Source organism: Sander vitreus, chromosome 13, assembly GCF_031162955.1.
Source record: "Sander vitreus isolate 19-12246 chromosome 13, sanVit1, whole genome shotgun sequence".
NCBI classification, from domain to species: Eukaryota; Metazoa; Chordata; class Actinopteri; order Perciformes; family Percidae; genus Sander; species Sander vitreus.
The window spans coordinates 25,492,727-25,514,102 of NC_135867.1; the positions used below are offsets into that span (position 1 = coordinate 25,492,727).

The 21,376-nt window shown below is 40.9% G+C and overlaps 2 protein-coding genes across 2 annotated transcripts; both read right to left on the reverse strand.

The window, feature by feature from the left end:
- Positions 1-224: 224 nt before the first annotated feature.
- Positions 225-10,170, reverse strand: acat1 (acetyl-CoA acetyltransferase 1). Its single transcript, XM_078266267.1, has 12 exons — positions 10,036-10,170; positions 9,349-9,396; positions 9,140-9,257; positions 8,918-9,013; positions 7,526-7,626; positions 6,993-7,136; positions 6,224-6,374; positions 6,050-6,145; positions 5,507-5,620; positions 5,003-5,067; positions 2,903-3,060; positions 225-621 (listed from the first exon to the last, which is right to left on the reverse strand). The coding sequence occupies exons 1-12, from the start codon at positions 10,084-10,086 to the stop codon at positions 501-503; spliced, it is 1,263 nt and encodes a 420-aa protein (XP_078122393.1). The 5' UTR covers positions 10,087-10,170; the 3' UTR covers positions 225-500.
- Positions 10,171-10,877: 707 nt separating this feature from the next.
- On the reverse strand, positions 10,878-21,097 carry LOC144527432 (uncharacterized). The gene is made up of 20 exons (XM_078265439.1): positions 20,979-21,097; positions 20,598-20,845; positions 20,352-20,500; positions 19,874-20,002; positions 19,146-19,307; positions 18,847-18,976; positions 18,132-18,259; positions 17,249-17,408; positions 17,054-17,157; positions 16,322-16,422; positions 14,777-14,929; positions 13,980-14,227; positions 12,950-13,098; positions 12,746-12,871; positions 12,488-12,649; positions 12,155-12,353; positions 11,867-11,997; positions 11,568-11,727; positions 11,376-11,479; positions 10,878-11,288 (listed from the first exon to the last, which is right to left on the reverse strand). Exons 1-20 carry the CDS (start codon positions 21,075-21,077, stop codon positions 11,185-11,187), a joined length of 2,946 nt encoding a protein of 981 aa, XP_078121565.1. The 5' UTR covers positions 21,078-21,097; the 3' UTR covers positions 10,878-11,184.
- Positions 21,098-21,376: the final 279 nt, after the last annotated feature.

Sequence of the window (21,376 nt, forward strand, 5' to 3'; positions counted from 1 at the left end):
GAGGAGCAGTTAACCATAGTCCTCAGAAATCCACCAAAGGTTAGAACGCCAACACAAAGAAAGAGGAAGGTGACGGATATGCGGGCAAAAATGGCGACATCCATTACTTTAAGCTAATCTTTTGAACTGTTCATTCATTACTTTAAGCTAAATGTCTGTGCTCTCTTTCTAACTTGTTTGTCTATTGAGGCCAAACCTTTAGTCACAAAATCAGAGACACAACAGCAGTTTTATAAAAATCTATTTATTTAACCATTTTAATTCAGAATTAAATAATATATTTTTTGCACAATAGGTTTCACAAAAGAAATGTGTTTTTAAACACTGGAGTCATGATGTCATGAGCCCTACTTTACTGTTTAGTAAGGCCACAGTTGTAACAGAAGCATTCTTCACAGTAAAAAGGGAGTTTACAGATGCCTTAATCATTTAGTGTCAACAGTTAGTGAACACTTTGATAAAGAGTGTACCAGGGAGAGAGAAGTTTCCCATCAAGTTTCCTACAATTTCTGGATCACAATGGATGAAGCTCCACCACCTCCGTTGCAGATGCCTGCCAGCCCGTACTGGCCTGACTTCAGGCTGTGCACCATGTGGCCCACGATTCTGGCCCCAGACATCCTGACAGGAGACATAACAAATAAGTTGTAATCCATAACATTTTCTGTGTATACATTGCTATTTTGCAATTGTTATTCATACTGAAAGTAAGCCAAGGGTAATCGTAAGGCGGAGAGAAGAGTTGGTAAGTGAAAGGTTTGTTGTTGTGGCAAGCCATGGCCAAATAATGCTGAACTGGGCTGGCCCTATGCAAATATACAGCCAGTAGAGTTCATTCATGATCTGTGTGTAAAGTACAAAAGATATGTTGTTGCTTCAAGGAAATACAAACAAAAAATGCTTGATTAGTAATGCAAAACAAAGAAACTACTAAGGTGAATGGTTAAAAACAAGTGATGCAGCAGTCAAATATCTGCTAACCTTGTCAATTTCTTGTAAGTGACATGATATCCATAGTGTTCTGGGCTAGGTTTGAATATGGGCCTGAAGTGTAAATATACTTATTGGAACAAAATACTTGTTGGGATAGGATTTGCCTAAGCTTCTTTGTCAGTTACAGCCGATTCTTTGGCCTTCTCTGCTTGATTAGATTTAAAATTTGGCCAAGTAAAAATCTATTTCCACATCACAGGGGAAAGGAATAGGCAAGGGATAAACAGATTCAATATGTTTGGAAAACAGGACAACTCGTTCCTCATCTCAGCTCATTTCTTCCTGGTAAAGTAGTAGGTAGTATTTTTGTTCTTTTCTCTTCATTCCAGGTTTAAGAATGTGAATGAATAACTATTTACCTGTTAACCGACAATAAGGATTTTGACCAATTAATACTACCATTTAAAAACTTAAAAAAAGGTTTTTGCATTTTAAAATAAAAATATGTTCTACAATCTATTTCTAAACTGCTAGTTAACTCGCCAGCGCAGACTTTGCAGTAGCAAGTTGCGTTTTAAGTTATTTCTTTCTGCCAAGTTTGTGGCTCTCTGCTGGACAGTGCTCATTGATGAGGACTGGTGGGTTAAATCAGCTGTCTAACACACAGACTATGCCAGGCAAACTCCCAGCTGACAACCTCGCAGGTGGATGTGGTGGAGACGGACTCACGATTGTCATATTTTCCGCGGAATTGTGTTGGTCGCACAGATGTGCATGTGGTTCCAGGAAAGTGGCTGCATGTGTCCACAACAATGCATGAAACATGGTAGCTGTGCGGCCAGTACAAATCTGCAACTGTTCGCAGATGCAGAAAGTAGGGGTGGAACGGTACATGTATTCGTATTGAACTGAAACGGTACGGGCGTCTCAGTTCGGTACATGAATTTACACGGAGAATACACGGTATAAAAATAAATAAAACTTGCGTGCAAATTAATTAATGTAATGCGGAACTACTGTTCGATACGCAGGTTCTAGGCACACCTAATCTGTAGCCCCGCCTTAGCTCTGAAGCTAGCCGAGCTCCGCCTACATGCAGTTTTTTTGCAGGTCGACGGTCCAGTGAGTGAGTCAGAGATAGCAGCACTAAAGGACGAGTATGGCGAGTGGTGGCGACCCACAAGAGCCTCCTGTGTCATGCCCTCCCTCCTCGCCCCCTACAGTAGTACAGGCGAGAGAGTGGTGGATAAGACGAGGACTGTGTGTCGGCGTTGTTGGGTATGTAAGTAGAAATACATATCTAACATGCTAACGCACATCTGACGCCATCACTCAGCTGTACCAATCGCAACGAGACAAAAGAAAACTGTCCAACTTCTCCTCCCTACAGTGCTTAACCAGTCTTTACATAAAAATAGGGCTTCAAGTATTTGCTGCATGTGCTCGAACCTCGTTACAACATGCCATTCCGTCCACATATTTGTTGTTATTATTGTTTATATATGTAATTTGCACTTTCATAAATAAGAGATGCTGTATTTCCAGTTTTATAGCCGATTGTCTTATTTTGTTTACAAGTTACAGATGGATTCTGGAGATGATGTGGGGTACTCTTTGTTTACATCTTACTTTACACACTAAAGGCTGTTGCAGCTAGCTCAGGGGAGAGACTGTATGACACTAGGTGGTACAGCCTGAGACATGCACAATAAAAAAAAATTTGCCTTCTGCATTTTTGTTATGCTTGTCCTTACATTGTACCGAACCGTGACTTCTATGTACCGTTCCACCCCTAGCGGAAAGTATTACTGAAGTGGGACTCAGTTGCCTGCGTGTCGGTTAATGATCAGTTAACAAGAGTCGGCTATCGGTCAGAAAAAGAGAAACAAACTCTCTATCCAGGTCACATCGCAGATCTCTTCCAAAGCAATGACCAGCCAGTCTGTCCAAGTCCCTTTCAGCTGCTTACCCGATGGGGTGTCCCAGTGACACAGCTCCCCCGTTGACGTTGACTTTTGCAGGGTCGATGTCCAACATCTTGATGTTGGCCAGCACGACCACGCTGAAGGCCTCGTTGATCTCCCACATGGTGATGTCCTCCTTCTTCAGCCCTGCTGCAGCCAGGACCTGACAGACACAGACAAGCGTTAGGATGTTCTAACAGAACTGCATACATAAACAAAGTTGTGTGGTTCAGGTTCAAGCACAGTCATTTTTGTAAATAATTTTGGACTTTAAAATAAAAATATAGATTATGTATATCGTGTAACATTAATTAAACTTAAAAAAATTCTGATGGTTTTATTTTGTGCATGTTTAACTACAATACACATATACAGACCTGCCAACCTTGAAGAAATTTTATGAGTACAACCCCCCCGCACCCGACAGCCCGCCGCCAATGTACGCTCCACGGTTGCCCACCCACCAGTGAGAAACCTATGAGATACCCAACACCATAATACACACATGGCGTCTTCAATCTGAAAATGTAGGTGGAGAGGGGGACGATTATGATAGCGCACACACACACCCTATTGACACTATGAACATGTTTTTCTTATCATCCTTTTATTTTTAATATCATTATGTTTCGGGGGGTGGGCGGGGAGTATTTGCAAGAGTGTATGGCTGCAGCTCAGATGTTCAGAATAGCCTACGAAATCGTGAATTATTTTCTAAATGAAGTCACGGTTAAGTTAGCGGGCATGGGAGGCATCCGACTCAGTATTTGCGTGTGGGACTGTGTTCATTACCTGTTGTCCCTTCGTGACTGATATCGATGTCTGTCTTGCACACGGTGCAGAACGCGTGATGAATTAGCCTGGACATGTGGAGGCAAGGCCATCTCTCCCGAAAGCTGTCAAGAAATCGCTGTGGTTTCCCAACCTTTTTTTGAGGCGGTTCAGCCATGGCATACAAGCCTACAGTTATCCGGCCAGCCTGGCTTGCTTGAGGCACTGAATTGAATTAAACGTGCGAAGCATTTGGCTAGGAGGGGCAGGTGGGCGGAGGGTTAAAATGCAGCGCTCCGATTGGCCGAAAGCTTTTCACTCCACTTACACGCTGGGGCTGAGCAGCAGAATCAACGTCATATAGATTGTAGATGAATCGTACAAGCGTACTTAAGGGTCAAAATGCGTGCCGAGTACGAAAAATGCGTACATGTTGGCAGGTCTGCATATACAAAAATAGTCAGGTGGAAAACACACAGTCAAGTCCAGGATCACTGCCCTGCCATATTTACTGGGATGACCAAACAGTATAATAAACACAACCCTGAAAACAGCTTAAAAGTGCCCAATTGCCTAAATGTCCCAAGCTGATCATAAGGACCACATCAGGGCGATCCGGGCCTTTTATAATGGATCGGTAAAATAAAGTTGATCAAACTGTATGAGTGTGACAAAGGTAACACTTATGAATCTGCTATCATTTCTCTCTTTCTTATTAGCAAAGATCAGTGCACAAAACATTCAGACAGCAGCTTCTCAGTTTTAGCCCACGCTGACGGCGCTTTCACTGGTTAAAATGGCAAACATCACTGGTTAATTCCGTGTGTGACTTACTGGCAGGTCAATATTTGGCTGTTTGTTTATGTGCCCTCTGGGGCCCGTATGTGTACTCCGCTAGATCTCAGAATTGTTATGAGGTAAAAGAAGCATCACTCTGTAAAAACATGTACAACCGCGTGATACATCTTCTCTTGAGCAGATTGCACCATGTCAGTTTTTAGAAGTTGCATTCTCCCAGTTAAACTTTGAATCAATAATCAAGATAGTTTAGTTGAATCAATAGTTTAATCTTATCAACTTGTGTACAGTAGTGCAATTTAGAATCAGGCCATTTAGTTTTTGCAAAGCAGCTTATGAAAAATAGGATGTGTCAGATTTAGAAGACATTCTAAATCTATTTCAATTTATTATGCCGGATACATATTTAGGTAGATATAAGTATTGGATCAGACTGAGTATAACCAGGTACTAGTTAGATTTAAGAACTCAGATCAGGCTAAAAAAAAATAAAAAATAAAACAACAACAACCTACTAATCACATGGCCACACTCACCTTTGGTACAGCAAATGCAGGAGCAATGGGGAAATCAATGGGTGCAACAGCAGCGTCAGCAAAAGCTAGGGGAAAAATATAACATATCAATCCAGCAGTATAACCAGAACTGTAGCAAATAAAAACATCCTGTTAAATGAGGTGTGCATTCATGTGAATTTGACAAATATTTGTGAGAGAGAGAGAGAGAGAGAGAGAGAGAGAGAGAGAGAGAGAGAGAGAAAAAATACTTTTTAAGAAGCTTACAGCTTGTTGAGAGGTTGGTGTCGGATGGAAATAGTTTTTATTTCCTCTATTTAAACCTGACCTTTAACATTATAATTTCCTACACATACATCCAACAAACATTGTATTGCTTTTAACTTGCATACCTACCTCTCTGACTATTGACTTGGTAGAATAAATGCAGCCCAACAGTTTTACGTTTCCTCTGTAGGCCTGCCATGTGTTAAAACCTCTGTTTACCTCTGCGCTGCTTAGTGTGTGTATACGTGTAAATCTTACAGACAATCCTGGCCAGTGGAGTGAGGTTGAGTCTCTTTGCAGCATCTGCTGTCATTAAAACGAGAGCGGCAGCTCCATCGTTCAGGGTGCTGGCATTGGCTGCCGTCACCGTGCCTAAAAAGCAAGTGACCAATCAGAACAAAATGTACATTAAACACAAATATGTTTCCTTGAGCAAGCATATTACTTTTGTACCTAATTTAGTTACTTTTGACTACAACTAATGTTCTTAGGTTTGAACTTGTAAAGGACATCTAGGAACATGGACAAGTGATTACATTTTAAAGTTAATTAGCAGCAGAATAGTACAACTTGAATAACAAGCAGTAGTATTATGAGTTATTACAGGATGAAAGGTAAGGAAAAATTAAAGAGTCTAAGTAAGTGTAAATAACAACATCTTTGTGGAAACTGAATGAAGTACAAGTATGATGCATGCCTTTTCTGAACAAATTTCTGTTTAGTTAGACAAAAAGTGGCCTAATATCCCCCCCCCCAGCTCATGTCATGAATCAGTGGAAGTACTGACAACTGCATCGTTACCATTCTCTTTCTGGAACACTGCTCTCAGTTTGGGAACTTTGCTGAAGTCGACCCTCCTCCACTCTTCATCCTCGGACACGACCACATCAGGTTTGCCTACAAAACCACGTCAGATATGTTGCGTTACATAAAGTAAATGACCAACGTCACTGGCCTGACACCAACTTGCTGTACCTTTCTGGGGAATGCTGACTGGTACAATCTCCTTGGCCAGCAAGCCAGACTCGTACGCTGCTTTGCTGCGGCTGTATGAGCCGATGGCGTAGGCGTCCTGCTCCTCTCTGGTGATTTTGCTGTTCTTGGCTGTGTTTTCTGCACAGTTGCCCTGTTAAAGACAGTAAGGCAAAAGCAAAAGAAAACAGATCAAATATAAATAGGACAGATTCATAGGTCCTCTTCCACCTCATGCTCTGTAAACACACAACGCAAAAAAATGACAGATTCCTTAGATACACATTTTGTTCCACACACATTGCTGTTGCAGCTAAATGCTAATGTTTTGTTAGGATACATTATCAATTTACATTTTAAAATATATAACCAACAATTAATTACACATCTACTCTTCACCTTGTAAACAACGTTTCATGTTTTAATACACAAGTAAATGCAAACATCTAGAAAAATGTAAATGACGTTTGTGTTTTTTTTTTTTTAAGTGTAACAACATTTCAGAGTTTTAGACAATGCTTCCATATCAAATACTTTCAATAACAAAAATAAAACTCAGAAAGCTTTTATACTATTTTGTATTGGCTTTCATGATCACCTCCTGCACTGGGTCTAAACCCAACTCTTACTTCTCGACCAGAAGCAACTTTTTTTACTACAAATATTTTATGCCGACTTATAATATTTTCAAATGCATTCAAACGTTATCTCTACAACTACAAAAGTACAACTATTTAACAAGGTAATATTTAACAGTAGGTCTATTAGTTACCATGTGGAATTTGTTGTAGACATCAGTGAGTCCGTCCTTGACAATGAGGTCTTCCATCCTCACTCCTCCGTAGGTTGGGGTGTCTCTGGTCATCACATAAGGTACGTTGGACATGCTCTCCATGCCTCCTGCCACCATCACATCCTTAAATCACACACACAGCCATACACGAAAATGTAGTGACAACTACAGTGTATGGTTTGTCTCGCACTGAACCACAATTCCTGTTATATGTGTACCCTGAGTGTTGGATGTGTATAAACTTATAAGGTCACTTCTTCTAAATCTTACTGTGTTTCCCAGGATTTGGTAATTACTGTACAGCCATTATATTAAAGAACTGAAAGATGTGTAGTCTATGGTGACCATACTGTGTTAGCTTGCAAGTTATCAACAATCTTAGGTAAAACAAAGCTTGTTTTTGATCACAATAAAGTTTTCCATGATCTGTTTTTCATTATCTTCCATGTTTTGTGTTTGTCTTTGTACTCGAGCAAACAGGAGAGAGACAGTGCATTTAATGCTTTGGCTACCTGGTGTCCACACATTAGACTTTGAGCTGCCATCATGATGGACTTCATCCCGGACGCACAGACTTTGTTGATAGTTGTTGCTGGAGTGCCGAGGGTCAAGCCTGAAGATAAAATCAGACATATTTGCATTTGCAAAAATAGATACAACTAAAATCTTTAAAAAGGAAAACGCTGACTTATTGGGACTTTAGCTTATTCCCTGTATACTCCAGAGTTAGATGAGTCCGTACATACCCTTCGCATCTCCGTGTGTGTCGTAAATCTGTCTGACGCACCCACCGCTAGCCTAGCTTAGCACAGATCCTGGAGGTAACCGGCTCCATCTAGCCTACTGCTCCCATAAGTGACAAAATAACGCCAACATTTTCCTATTTACATGTTGTGATTTGTAGAGTCACAGCATGTACAAATAACAAGGTCACATGAGACACAGCCATCTTCTAACCGTATATAAACTGGGAACTATATTCTCAGAAAGGCGAAGCACTGCTACTTGGCTGGAGTGATTAGCGCAACACCTGAAAAGCATCGCTGTTACTCTCTGCTCCTCACCTCGGGGCTTCTCAGGTGCTGCAAGCAAATCACTCCGCCCAAGTAGCAGAAGTAGCAGTGCTTCGCCTTCTGAGAATATAGTTCCCAGTTTGTATACGGTTAGAAGATGGATGTGTCTCATGTGACCTTATTTGTACACGCTGTGACTATACAAATCACAAAATGTAAACAGGAAAATGTTTGGAGTTATTTGGTCACTTATTGGGAGCAGTAGGCTAGATGGAGCCGGTCACCTCCAGGATCTGTGCTAAGCTAGGCTAGCGGTGGGTGCACCAGACAGAGCGAGCCAGACGGGATGAGAAGGGTATGTAAGGACTTATCCAACTCTGGGGGATACGGTGAATAAGCTAAAATCCCAATAAGTCAGAGTGTTCCTTCCACCCCCAGCTATGCTTTTGTGTGTCAGTATGGCACAGGAGAGCTGTATATTTGACAATGGTAGTATATTATTTCACAATCTGTTGTGCATGATAAAAAAAATATAACTGTCAATCATAGCTGTTATATTTTCACAGCTGTTATAGTTTCCAGCCTTCCTGTAACTTTTCATATCATTTATGATATAAGGAGGTCTCTCTAAGCTGCTGAAAAACCTTGTGTCACCTTGGAGATGCAGGCTTTTGGTTTTTGTATATTGTAGCGTGAATGTATACAGGACCAAGACCAATTAGCTTCTCACAGTTAGCTTTAAAGGGGAAAGAGATGACAATCCTGCTTTATGTTCAATCATTACTGATTTGTCATGACAGCACATGCACAGCTGGTTTTTGGACATCAATATTTTGGTGCAATGCCAATATTTTGAAATAAGGGTAAAAAAATAAGTCAGTGTAGTCATACCTGCTCCAAGCAAGGCTTGTCTTGTGGGTGCCTGTCCTTCTCCTGCTTGAAGCACATTGCCCATGTAGACTTCCTTTACCTCTTCAGGAGCAATTCCTAAACACAAGAAACTCACTAAATATACACCGCATTCTTTTCTTTGATCCAACTATCCACCTACTCATGTAACACTAAGGTAATGTGTTACATATGGTGTATTAACTTAGCCATGCTTGCAGATACCTGCTTTGTCTATGGCTCCCTTGATGGCAATGGAGCCCAGTTTGGTGGCTGGTACTGCTGCCAGGCTGCCCCTGAAGGAGCCCATTGGAGTGCGGACTGCACTGACAATGACGACTTCCTGAAACCATGCAATTAAAAGTGTGCATTAAAGTGCGCAGTCCACACATTTAACTGGGATGATACTTTCAATTGTCAGTTACTGTACTTACATTGAGTGAAGGGCGAGATGTGTAGGTTCTTGAGAGGTACTTGTGAGCCTACAATGGCAGGACAATGATAGGGATAAATCATTGTTATTCTAATTATTCAATTCTAATCTGTCTTTCTAATCAAGTCTGCTGTTCAACCTCAAGCGCCTTGATACAACTCAATTAATCAAGTTTAAACTCAAGCAAGCAGAGAAGCATGAGACATACATTAGCTATGCTAACAACAAGGGCACACACAAGCAGGTGGCATTAGCCAAGTTAAATGACGAAACACGAGCTAAAATTGCAGTTTAAAGCTACAGTTAAGTCTCGTGTCATTCAAACTTGTAACTGTCCCCCGTTAGCAAGACACTATTTTGGCCGTTTATATGGTCAGTTCAGCTAGCTGACGTTACTGTTGCTACTTTAATTGTTAGCATCTTTTGTTGGAAAGCAGAGTTTGCGGTTGCACCGTTGTAAAAACCGTAGCCAGTGATATGAGACGCTCGAGCAACCTAGAGCAGTTATCAGGTGTTTCGGTCAAGGACGCTCCACGTACACACAAAGGTTAGCTAGCTATGCTAACGTTATTCTAAAGTTAACCAGGGCCTTGTGTTTACAGCCAGCCAGACTTAATACAGCATTCCTATGCAATATAATAATAAAACAGACAAACCCAAAGACATTATTTTACACACCCTCACTTACCAGGCGTTTACAAATTTGAGCGCGCATGGTTAAAAGTCCACTGGATGACATGTTGGACTAGGAGATGACTTATGACCAGTGACCACTGACTCACTCGGACCGACTTCACCTTCAGAGGAGGTAAAAATATCAGCCAATCACAGTAAGAGGTGTGTTTCCCGACGTCATCGTTGGATAGGCATTGTGGTTATTGTAGTTTTACCAGTGACATCGCAACACAGTAGGCCACATGAACTGTATCCGTATGACTGCACCAGACTGCACCAGATAGTTTTCTTTAATATAAAAATGAAGTGTTTTTTTACGTTGGTGGTGCAGATCTGCAAGTGGATAAATTAGGCAGGGCCTGGTTTTGGATTTTTTAATTTTTTTTGCTTCAATGACAGTTCCTGTTGCAGTAAAGAAAAAAAACATCTGCTCCCACAGATTACTGAACTGTGCACACAATTTACTGAATTAAATCTGTCTACTGTGTCTCAAGTCAATGTCTTTTCCTTTTGGGGTTTTAAAGGTATAGCCTACTGGCTACATTATGTAAGCATCTCACTAGCTCGTAAAACCATTGTATAAAGAAAATTAACAAGGCATCCTCTATCTTTCATCAGCTCCTGGTGCCTATTGTGCTCTTGTAAAGTTAACTATAACTAGCCTATGTGTGATTGGTTTTCCTTTTACAACAACTCTTCTGAGACCATGCACGAAAGATTAAACCTCCTATTCAGCTCACCTGGGTTCAAACCACAGACTGTAGCCTATCAACAGTAGGCCTATCTGGTTCATTCACCAGAGATTCCAGATTTCCCTTGTTCTAATTTATCGTAATTCACAAACTCAAGCATTGATGTTTTTGCTTTAAAGATTTATTAAATCATGTTTAATTAGGTAGCCTAATGCATACAAGAAAACACAGTGGCTAAATAACAAGTAGTTGTTGCCTACAGGATTATACTATTTCATAGTGTAGGCTATTTCTATGTATTCCCATGCAGATTTCTACAGAAAAGCCTATTTAACCTACTCAGGATTAGTTAGTGGAGTGGAACATACAGTAGCTGGTATTGTGTGTGTGTGTGTGTGTGTGTGTGTGTGTGTGTGTGTGTGTGTGTGTGTGTGTGTGTGTGTGTGCGTGTATTTTTGGTCTGTGTTTCTTTAGTTGCAATCCATCCATCCATAGTTTAACAGATTGCGAATCACTCTTCTCCGTGCGTAGTGGTACTCAGTCTGGCTGGATCCATGTGAAAAGTACAGGTAACCTGAAAGGAGGGATGCATCATCGGTATCTCCCCAAACTGGTAATGATAATGTTACTGTGAAGGGACTAACCTTTGACTTTAACCTACCTTTGTTCTCAAAAGCAGCATCCACTCTTAAGCCAATCCCAGGGAACTCTACGCTAATGAATTTTGGGTACCCATCATCCATTCTGCCCATCCTTTCATTGTAGCTATATGAGGAACATAGGGAGGTGTTCATCAACATGTGGTATCTGTCAGGACTGATCCTAGATGTTCACGGCTATCGACATTACTCACCTCCAGTATCTGTCATTCACAAAGAGGAGGGTTTTGCTTGTGATTGACACATGGACGGCAGCATCTACCTTGGTGACAGATGGAGGGAAGCCAAAGTCGCTGAGAGGTTTGGGATAACCAGGTAGGACAGTGTTTCCTCTGATGCCCCAATAATGATTCCCTGTGACGTGAAAAGATAGAGTTATCTACCCAACTGGTCCCAGCATTTATTTTAAAACATTTAGTCATTTTAATTCACCAAAAAAAAGAACAACAAAAAAATCATTTGTGGATTATTAACTACCAACTTAATTTTGTACCTTCAAAGAAAATGACAGTATTGCTTTTCGTATTCTCGTAAGCAGCATCAACTTTGCTGATTCTAGGCCAGACAGACTGTATTTTCTTCATTCTGATGCCGCCCCAGGAGCTGCTTCTCATCCAGAAATGTCTGACAAAGAAACACAATATTCCATGATAAGCTGACAGTTGTCACATACTGAGAGAAAAAAAAAAACTTACTTTCAAAATAACAGCTCTATCTAATGGAGTAGCATGTTTTTTTTTTGTGAAACTTAAATGACAAAATCGAAGCATAAATGTCTTACCTATCCTTGAAGAAGTAGAGACTATTCTGAATGAAGGTTGCAGCATCAAAAACCAGGTTCCTGTTGCACCTATCTGGAGTAGGTTCTGATGTGGGTTTAGGATTTGGTTCAGGTCTAGGTTGGGGTTTTGGCACAGGTATGTTCGGCTGTGGATTTGGCACAGGTTTAGTCGTTGGTTGAGCTGATGTTGCTCTGACTCCTTTGAGAGGCAAAACACAAAAAAGGACACTGGTAAAGATAGTTGAGTTTCGTTTCATGAAAAGTGCCCTGTTTCCGAAATATAACACCCTCATAAAGTGCAGAAATCAGTCTATGAATTAGTTGGGCTCTCACCGTAGATAGCCTGTACTCCCTGTCTGTCATCATCTGGTAGCACGTAGCCCACTGTGTTCACATACTGGTAAGTGGGATACAACAGGGCTGTCTGGACCTTAGAGTGGGCTAACCCCAGTGCATGACCAAACTCATGGGCTGCCACCAAGAACAGATTGGCTCCTGCAGATACACACTTATAAAGTTACAGTGGGTAGCCTACATAATCAGCTGAAGCATAACATCACCTTAATATCAATGTTTCCTTAATGTCAGCACCTGCTGAAGTTAGAGTCCAGTTTTCATCTTCATCAAAATGGGTGTCACCACCAATGCCCTCTCCAGGGGAGAATGCATGGGCCAAGACCCCCTTCACCCCATCGAATGGAGAAAAATCTCCATGGTCTGGTTTTGAGAGGAGAAGAATATATAGTTAACACTAGATCAGACATTTGCTCAAAGGCACTGAAGGCACTGCATTACCTCGAGCCTTGAACGTGATCATGATGTCAGCTGTGCCGCTGTGGATGTGCTTAAAATCCAGAGGAATGACGTCACTGTAGAGTTTCAGAGCCTTGGCTATGGTGGCATCCACATCCCTTTGACTCAGGTCTGGTGTGTAGTCAATTATCCTACGGCGGTGTGAAAATGGTTTACAAATCTCTTAACAGGAGCTTTAATGATAATAATAATAATTATAATAATAATATAATAATGTACTTTATGTGTCTCTTTGGGAATATTCAGGTTTTCATTATGTTGTTATGTTATGGATTTACAGAGAATAAGGATTACCAATGCAGCTTGACTACAGTGTAGTTTTGAGTATCATGTGCTTACCTAAATCATGAACCCAAACACCTGAACACAGACTGAAAACCATGTCAGCCTGACGATACTGCAGTAGAGCCTATTCTTAGGTGTGTGTGTGTGTGTGTGTGTGTGTGTGTGTGCGTGCGTGCGTATGTGTGTGTGTGTGTGTGTGATGTGTTAACTTCCTCCCCTGACTTTGGCAGGATGGGAGCGCATGAAGCAGCACTGGCTTATCATTCAGTTGTTACGTCTCCCATCATCTATGGAGACAGAGAGTTGAACTACTACTGTGCCTGAGACAGGTTATGACCTACTGCTGTTTTGTTGGACACTGACCCGAACGACACGTACCACTGTCTCAACTTACCACATACACAAATTCTACCACACACACACACGCACACATGCATTAAATGTGGAGAGATGTCAGAATGATGGGTCGCTGCAGCACAGCACCCTGAGCAGTTAAGGCTTTAGTGCCTCGCTCAAGGGCATCTAAGCAGTGACCCAGGAGGTGAACTGGCACCTCTCCAACTACCAGTCCTCACTCCATATCTGGTCGGTCCAGGGCTTGAACCCTCCGGTTCTCAAGCCAAGTCCCTACGGGCTGAGCTACTGCCTCCCCCATGCTTTATGTTTGGATGAAGGGCTTGCAGAGACTTGTTGCTCTCTGTTCTGACATGGAGAACTAGTGTAGTACCTGTATGTAACCACAGCCTTGTTCCACTTTGGTCGACCGTCAAAGTGGCCATATGCGCTCACATCTGTGAAACCACAGCGTGGGCGAGCCATCACTTCCAGGGTGCTGGCGTCCAACTGCCCCGACACCTCTAGGCCAAAATACTCCTGCATTTTTCTGAGAGTGCCTTCGAAGGAATCTAGAGAGCTGCGCCACACACTGTTGGGGGCACTGACACCCACATCAGAGAAAAACTGAGACAGATAGACCTGGACAGAGAAAAAAACAGGAGAGAACTTTAGTCAAGTTCACTTTTTTTTAAATATAATAATACAAAAATTCTAACTTGAACTGCTCGGACTTCTTGAACATTATAGATATACAATCTAATCACTTACTCTTATATTTCCAGCATATCTGAAAAAATACCCTATACATATTTAATGTGTTGTTGCCCTGCCCTGACAATATGTCGTCGCTTATTTGCTGGTTCAAATTGTTCATCACGGAAAATATTTCTGTTAACCACATTAATCATTTAACAATTGTGTCTGGTGTGATGTGTAGCACAGGCAGTTGTTCAAACAAATGTAATGCTGTAAAGCTGACTTTAAATGCCTTTAGTATAGGATATTAATATTTCTGAAAATGGGAAGAACATTTTTCTTCTTAATGATACATTTAATAAAGGTTGAACTTTATTGTTTGACAATTTTGAAAGAGCATTGATCTTACAGAATCACCTCCTTAATATTGACAGGTTAAATAACTCCAACAGACTGTGCCGTATTTGAACATTTAGAACCCCTCATGATTACCTGGGCTTCAGAGAGCTCTTCTTGACTGGGTGAAGTGGTGGGCGCAGCTCCACAGAGTGCTACAATCACAAGCATTGTCACCGCTTTAACAGCCAGCGCACCTTCCATGGTTCCTTTTTGTCTCCTGCAGAGAAAAAGAAGGAATAACTCTGTCTACTTTACTTTACGTCTTCCTCTCAGGTTCTGCTCAGATGTAGAGTTGGAACCCACTAGTTGGTTATTTCCTGAAACAGTCAATTTCAGTGTTTTGGTTGGGGGATAAAGATCACAGGAAGATCTAGATGGGGCAATGAAACATTCCTGCAAGTGTTTGAACAGGCTTGTTTAGAACATCAGGAGAGAGATGAAGTGCAGTGATAGGAGAGGGAGTCAGGGGTGGAAGAGGTAAGGTGAGGTCAACAGTTAAAGAAGTTTGGGCCTGCGTGAACATGATGTAGATCTGAACATCAGGCCTGTTTCAGGCCTGTATTGTTTTACTACTGTTCCTTTTTGCTCATCCCCTCACTTGTACAGATTTGTCTTACTTGCAAAAAAATGTTTTGAGAGCATAGGTAGTTTTCCCCTTTGAGTTGTTTACTTATTGTTTGCTTATAACGTGTTAAATTACCAGATGAAAATACAGAACTAAAGATTTGGGGAGCAAAACGCAGTGTCCTGTCACCCTTTCTTTGACATTGTATATCCATGTGGTGCAAATATCATACATTTAGAGCAGCATTAAGAATTCTCTGGATTTAAAATGGAATAATTGACAAAAAACAAATCTTTACTCTAACCAAAAGGCAACATGCCTAGTGTAGACTCCAAGAGCATCTAACCGCAGTCTGATTATCAGTTTATCAAAAGTGACTTGCATGTATTTCTACAGTCAATTTTATTTCCACATTTTTTTGATTAACACCAAGCAGTTTTGTTTTAGAAGGCGCATTAATGCCTTAATGCATATTTCCATTTTTTTTGCAAGCAATGAGCTTCCTGTTCCTGCTCACACCTGATGCTGATTTTATTGAAATGTTCATTGTTGTGTTCATTGTATAGATTCAACCCTCTTAGAAAAGAATGTTCACATACAATGAAAACAGTAAACAAGTTTAACTAACAACTTCCCATTTATTATTGATGGTTATTATAAAATGTTACCAATGCCATTAGGTTGCAGATATAAAGCATAGCAGCAATATAACCAGTGGTAATAGGTCAAATGCTATGCTATGGAGGCATCATCAGGAGCTTCCTGACAGTATGACCCTCCGATTAAACTTTTGACTAAATATATGATTTCCAAAATGGCTGAAAAATCTTATAACTTCAATACTGCAAAGTACATATACAAATAACAGACATGTAGACAATATCTAAAAAATAATATCAGTATGTATATACTGCATGTTTGCGAAATGCATTTGATACAATTAAATGTTGAAAATATACTATTTTGATTAATAGATTTTTTTTTAAAGTACTGTTTTAACACTGCTGATGTACATTCATTCTCATTCAGAGTGGTCACATAAGCAGCTTGGCCAGTAAACTGCTCTAGAAGTTAGTGCAGCGCAGGAAGTAGTTGTTCTTCAGCACACGTAACAACCTCCTGGTCCTCTGGCTGTACTTAAACATGTACTGTCCACTGTAGATGTAAGTAAAACCTGCAGAACAGAGACTCAATGTTAGTTCATGTGCTTGGAATAGTTGGAACATTTTGGGAAACACGCTTAGTGATTTTCTTGCCCAGAATTAGATGGAAAGATTAATACCATTCATTGCATATGAGGCTTGAGCCAGGAGACGGTTAGGTTAGGTTAGGTTAGGTTAGGTTAACTTAGCTTAGCTTAGCTTAGCATAAAGGCAGATCAGCAGGGAAAACAGTTAGCCTGGCACTGTCAAAAGGTAACAGACAGAATGATATTTAACTTCTTATGTACAGTAACTGTCAGTAAGAAAGCTAAAAAGTGCATTCCCCAAAATGTCTTTTAAAAGCAACACTAAGTAACTTTTCCCGCTTCGCTTGGAAGCGGAATTGTCCATTACATTGCATTATGCAAGTTTGCCAGATAGTGCAGCGGATCTGCAGTTCAAATGAACTGGACAATGTAATGTAATGGACAATTCTGCTTCCAACCTGTAGGGGGACCAAAGCGGGAAACATTACTTAGTGTTGTTTAAAGGCATAAATGAATGAAGGGGGAAGGATTGAAGGATTCATTAATTTGTCAGAAAAACATCTCATTCCAGTTGTTTTGACTTGGAATTCTCAGGTCAGCTTTAAATGCTACTCACCTCTGTACTGGAGAGCTGCAGTCACCTTGCTGGTCAGGCCGGAGAATGTCTGATCCACTCGCTTGGGGAATCCCTGGTCCATGGTCTTTCTGGTCTCATCATAACTGAGGAAACATAGACAGTAATTAGATACATTCAATAAGTATAAAGGGTTAAGAATAGCTCATATTGAAATCAGAAATTATGGGTTAGTACCTGTAGTAAGACCTGCCTACAAAGAACAGAGTCTTGCCGGATTTAACGTCATAGAGGGCCGCATCGATTTTCTTCACAATTCTGGGCAGACCAAAACTGGAAAGTTTTTTGGGATAGCCACGCACAAGATCATAGCCAGCGAAGGCCCACACTTCACTATCTGCAGGCAGGAAATGAATAAATGAAATCAGAATGTTGAATTAGGTCAACTTTGAAATGGTGTCAGATTGGAGCCTTGCGTAGGAAATCTGTGTATCATTCTTTCTTTTAATATTCAATTGGGAATCCAAGATCAGAAAATGAAATCATTTGGTTTGTCGTTATTCATTTATGAATTCAACAAAACAAAAAAACAAAAATAACGGCTTGTTTTTCGTACCTTGATTTTTATGTTCAATTCAAAAAAATAATGGAAAAGAAAAAACGGGCCACGGACCGAATTAGATTTTTTTTTTTTTTTATCTTTGATGTGTCTGAACTGTGTGACCAGGAAGTTGCTGACTTCTTTGTGTGTTGCACTTGCACCAAATACACACGCAGTACCTGATTTAAAGTAATTTTTATGAGCTTGAACACCAATAAGTGTTTTCGGAAAATGTCACATTTAAAGTCTTCAATTGTGTGAAAAGATAGACTTTTACAAAACACAGGAAGTATAATGTTGCCATTTAGTCTAAGGTTTTCATTTCCTACAGTACGTTTGACTTAGCATAAAATGAAAGTACAAAAAACAACGTGTTGTTAGGTATTTTGTGTTGGATTTGAATAATCATTGAATAAATGAATAACGAAATAACAAATCATTTTGTTAATTTTCCAATTTTGGATTCCCAATTGAATATGAAAAGAACGAATGATACACATATAGTAGGAGAACACATACCTTTAAAGAGAAGGACTCTGCCTGACCGTTCATAAGCAGCGTCGATGTTGGTGGGGGCTTTGGGCCAGAAGTTTGTGATGAGACTTTGCTGAGGTGTATTGCTCTGAGGGAAGCTCCGCCAAAAGACGCTGAGAACACATAAGAACAATTTGTACATAAGCCCTGCCACTTGTGGTGAGAAACAATCCTAATAGGCAGAGCCGTTTCTTCCTACAGGCAGACTATGCATATGCATAGGGCCCCCGCAGCCACTAGGGGGCCCCAAAGCTGCAAGTTCAGCCCATTCAGCCTTAATATATTTAGGGAGAAATAAAATGACCTGTATTTACTTGTAGCCACTAGCAAGTATCCCTCTTTGTTCTAAACATTTTAAAACAAACCAGTTTGAGGAAAATTATACATCTGTTGCATTCATTGAAATAGAGGAGCCTCACTGCTAACTTTTTTATTATCATTTTCTGTAGGTTTAAATTGCTTGGGTCAACTTGAGATGTTTAATTTGAATTTTGAGAGAGGTTTTTACGAATCTAGCCTGTTTTCCTCCTATGCATCTCCACGGATCATCTTAAAGGTTTGAATCCCCCCATCGTAATTTGACAAAATAGGGGCCTCAAAACAGCATCTCGCATAGGGCCTGCCAAAAGCTAGAAACAGCCTAGCTAATAGGCTTTGGATGCCGATGTTTTAGCATTCTGCTGTGCAGTAAGTCTGATACCTGTCCTTGAAGAAGAGCATCGCTCCTCGCAGGGTGGTGACAGCATCCAAGATCATGGTTGAATCACAGGCATCAGGGGTGGTGGGGGGCTGAGGTTTATCTACAGAGGGATCCTTAACAGAGTTTCTACCTGGAAGATGAATGAGTCACCAAGTATTTTCGAAAGCTCTGCATCACATTGTAACAAAGTCCAAACAGTGGAGTAGTATCATCAAAGATTGCGCAAAAGATTGTCAGAGATTTTGGTCATGTGCTATGTGTGCAAACAGGCATGGATGATCCAGCCCGTTAGTACTAACCATAGAGAGACTGGATGCCGTTGACATCATCCCGGGGCAGAACGAAGGTGTCTGGGTTTCTGTATGAGTACACAGGGTACATGAGAGCACCAGGATCATCAGAGTGAGACAAGCCCAGGGAGTGGCCAAACTCATGGGCAGCCACCATGAAGAGGACGTAGCCTACAGCAGGAAACACAGAAGTATAGGTTCGTGTTCAGGCTACTTTATTTGTACTTATAGATTTGGTAGATAGATTTGTTTTGCCCTAAGAATATAACATCCACTTTTACTATGAAAACATACAAAAAAAACTGATAAAACCTGATAAAATCCCAAAAAAAACAATCAGGACACAGAGAGAGAGAGAGAGAGAGAGAGAGAGAGAGAGAGAGAGAGAGAGAGAGAGAGAGAGAGAGAGAGATGAATATAAATAAGCGAAATAAAAACAATTTAAATATATATTCTCTGTAAAATAATCAAGATAAACGCATGTTTAAAACCATCGTCATGTTTGTGCAACTATCGCTACAGCTTGTTCAGTTCTCCCAATCAGCTGCCTGGACCATTTAACTGATCATCTGATTTAAGGAATTCCTCTCCTTTGAGGATGCGTGACCAAACCGTGACACCAAGGAAAAGCACAGGTTAGTTACAGCTCCTCTATGATTATAGCATGTCAGAACATACACTGACACAGCATTAGTGAGTAAAAGAGACACTATGCTGTGCATAAATAACAAACTCACCTCTGTTGGAGCGGAAAGTGAAGTTCTCATCGTCATCAAAATGAGCGTCTCCTCCAATGCCAGGGCCTGGGGCGAAGGCATGGGCAAGAGTGCCATCAGGGCCATCAAAGGGGTAAAAATCACCATGTTCTGTTAACAAGAACAAACTCATGTCAGGTTTTGCAAACTATAGAAAACAAGTACCTACTTCTGCTATGAAATCTACTTTCTAATGTTTTCTCCTTCACTAAAAGCAACAAATCAGGACTGGGTGGCCCAAATGCATCATTGCTATCCACTCCACTGAGTTATGTTTACTTGAGTATTTAAATGGTATGCTACTTCATACTTCTAGTCCAAAATGTGTCACAGGGACATATCCTAATTACACTTCACTACATTTATTTGACACGTTAAGTTACTAATTATTACTAGATTAAGATTTTGCATGTTAGGATCTGAGTACTTCTTCCACCACTGAAAGTTATTGTGCACTCACCTTGGCGGCCAAAGGAGATCATGATGTCAGCGGTGCCACTGTGGATTCTTGTGAATCTCAGAGGAGTGACTTTGGCCCAAACCTGCAGAGCTTTCTCTATGGAGTCATCTACTTCTGGCGCAGACATGTCAGGTGTGTAGTTCGCTATCCTGTAGGACAGAAAAGGGTTAGTTATATTTACATAATTAACAACATGCACTGCCTACATTAAGTTTCTCTCACACATTTTCTCTTCAGATCAGTCACCTGTAGGTAAGGCTGTTTTTCTGCCACTTAAGGTTTTTTCCAAATGTGGAGAATCTGGCAGTGTTGGTGTCTGGGACGCCACAGCGGGGCTTCTTCATCATCGCCATGGTGTCAGCATCCAGCATCCCGGTGATGTGGAGGCCAAAGAACTTCTGCATCTCAATCAGCTTCCTGCTTATCGCGCTGATCCCCTGTCTGCCAGTTGGACCTTTCTCCTCTGTTAGGTTGAAGAATCTTTTCAGGTAGCTCTGTAAAAGAAGATGAGAATACTTCTTGGTCAGTAATCATCTTCAAAACAATAGTTCCCCCCAATGCACATCTTGAACACATCCTAAATGCAAAATAGTAAAAGCACATGAAAGACGGAGTAAACATACATACCTCTGCATCATGTTGATCTTGCTCAGTGACTTGTGATACAGGCATGCAGTAAACTGCCACCGCCAGGCTCAGAATGATGCACAGACTGCAAGACCTCATGCTTCCTCCTTGAATGCCACTTGTCACATGTTTCTGTGCTAGAAGTCAGCTGTTATATAGGCTGAGAAGTGGACATATTGGGGAGTGGGTGTGTTGAGTAACTACCTTCCTGAGTTATCTGACTCAAGAAGTTTTCCATATATAGATGACAGGAGAAGATTGCTTTGATGTCTCAGCCACCCCCCTAAAAAAATCCCCAAGACTATTTATGATGATTTCTTAGCCACATCCCTAAAGAAATCGCCAAAACAAGACTTTATTTATGATGACACAACATGACGCCCATAAGGAAACAACCG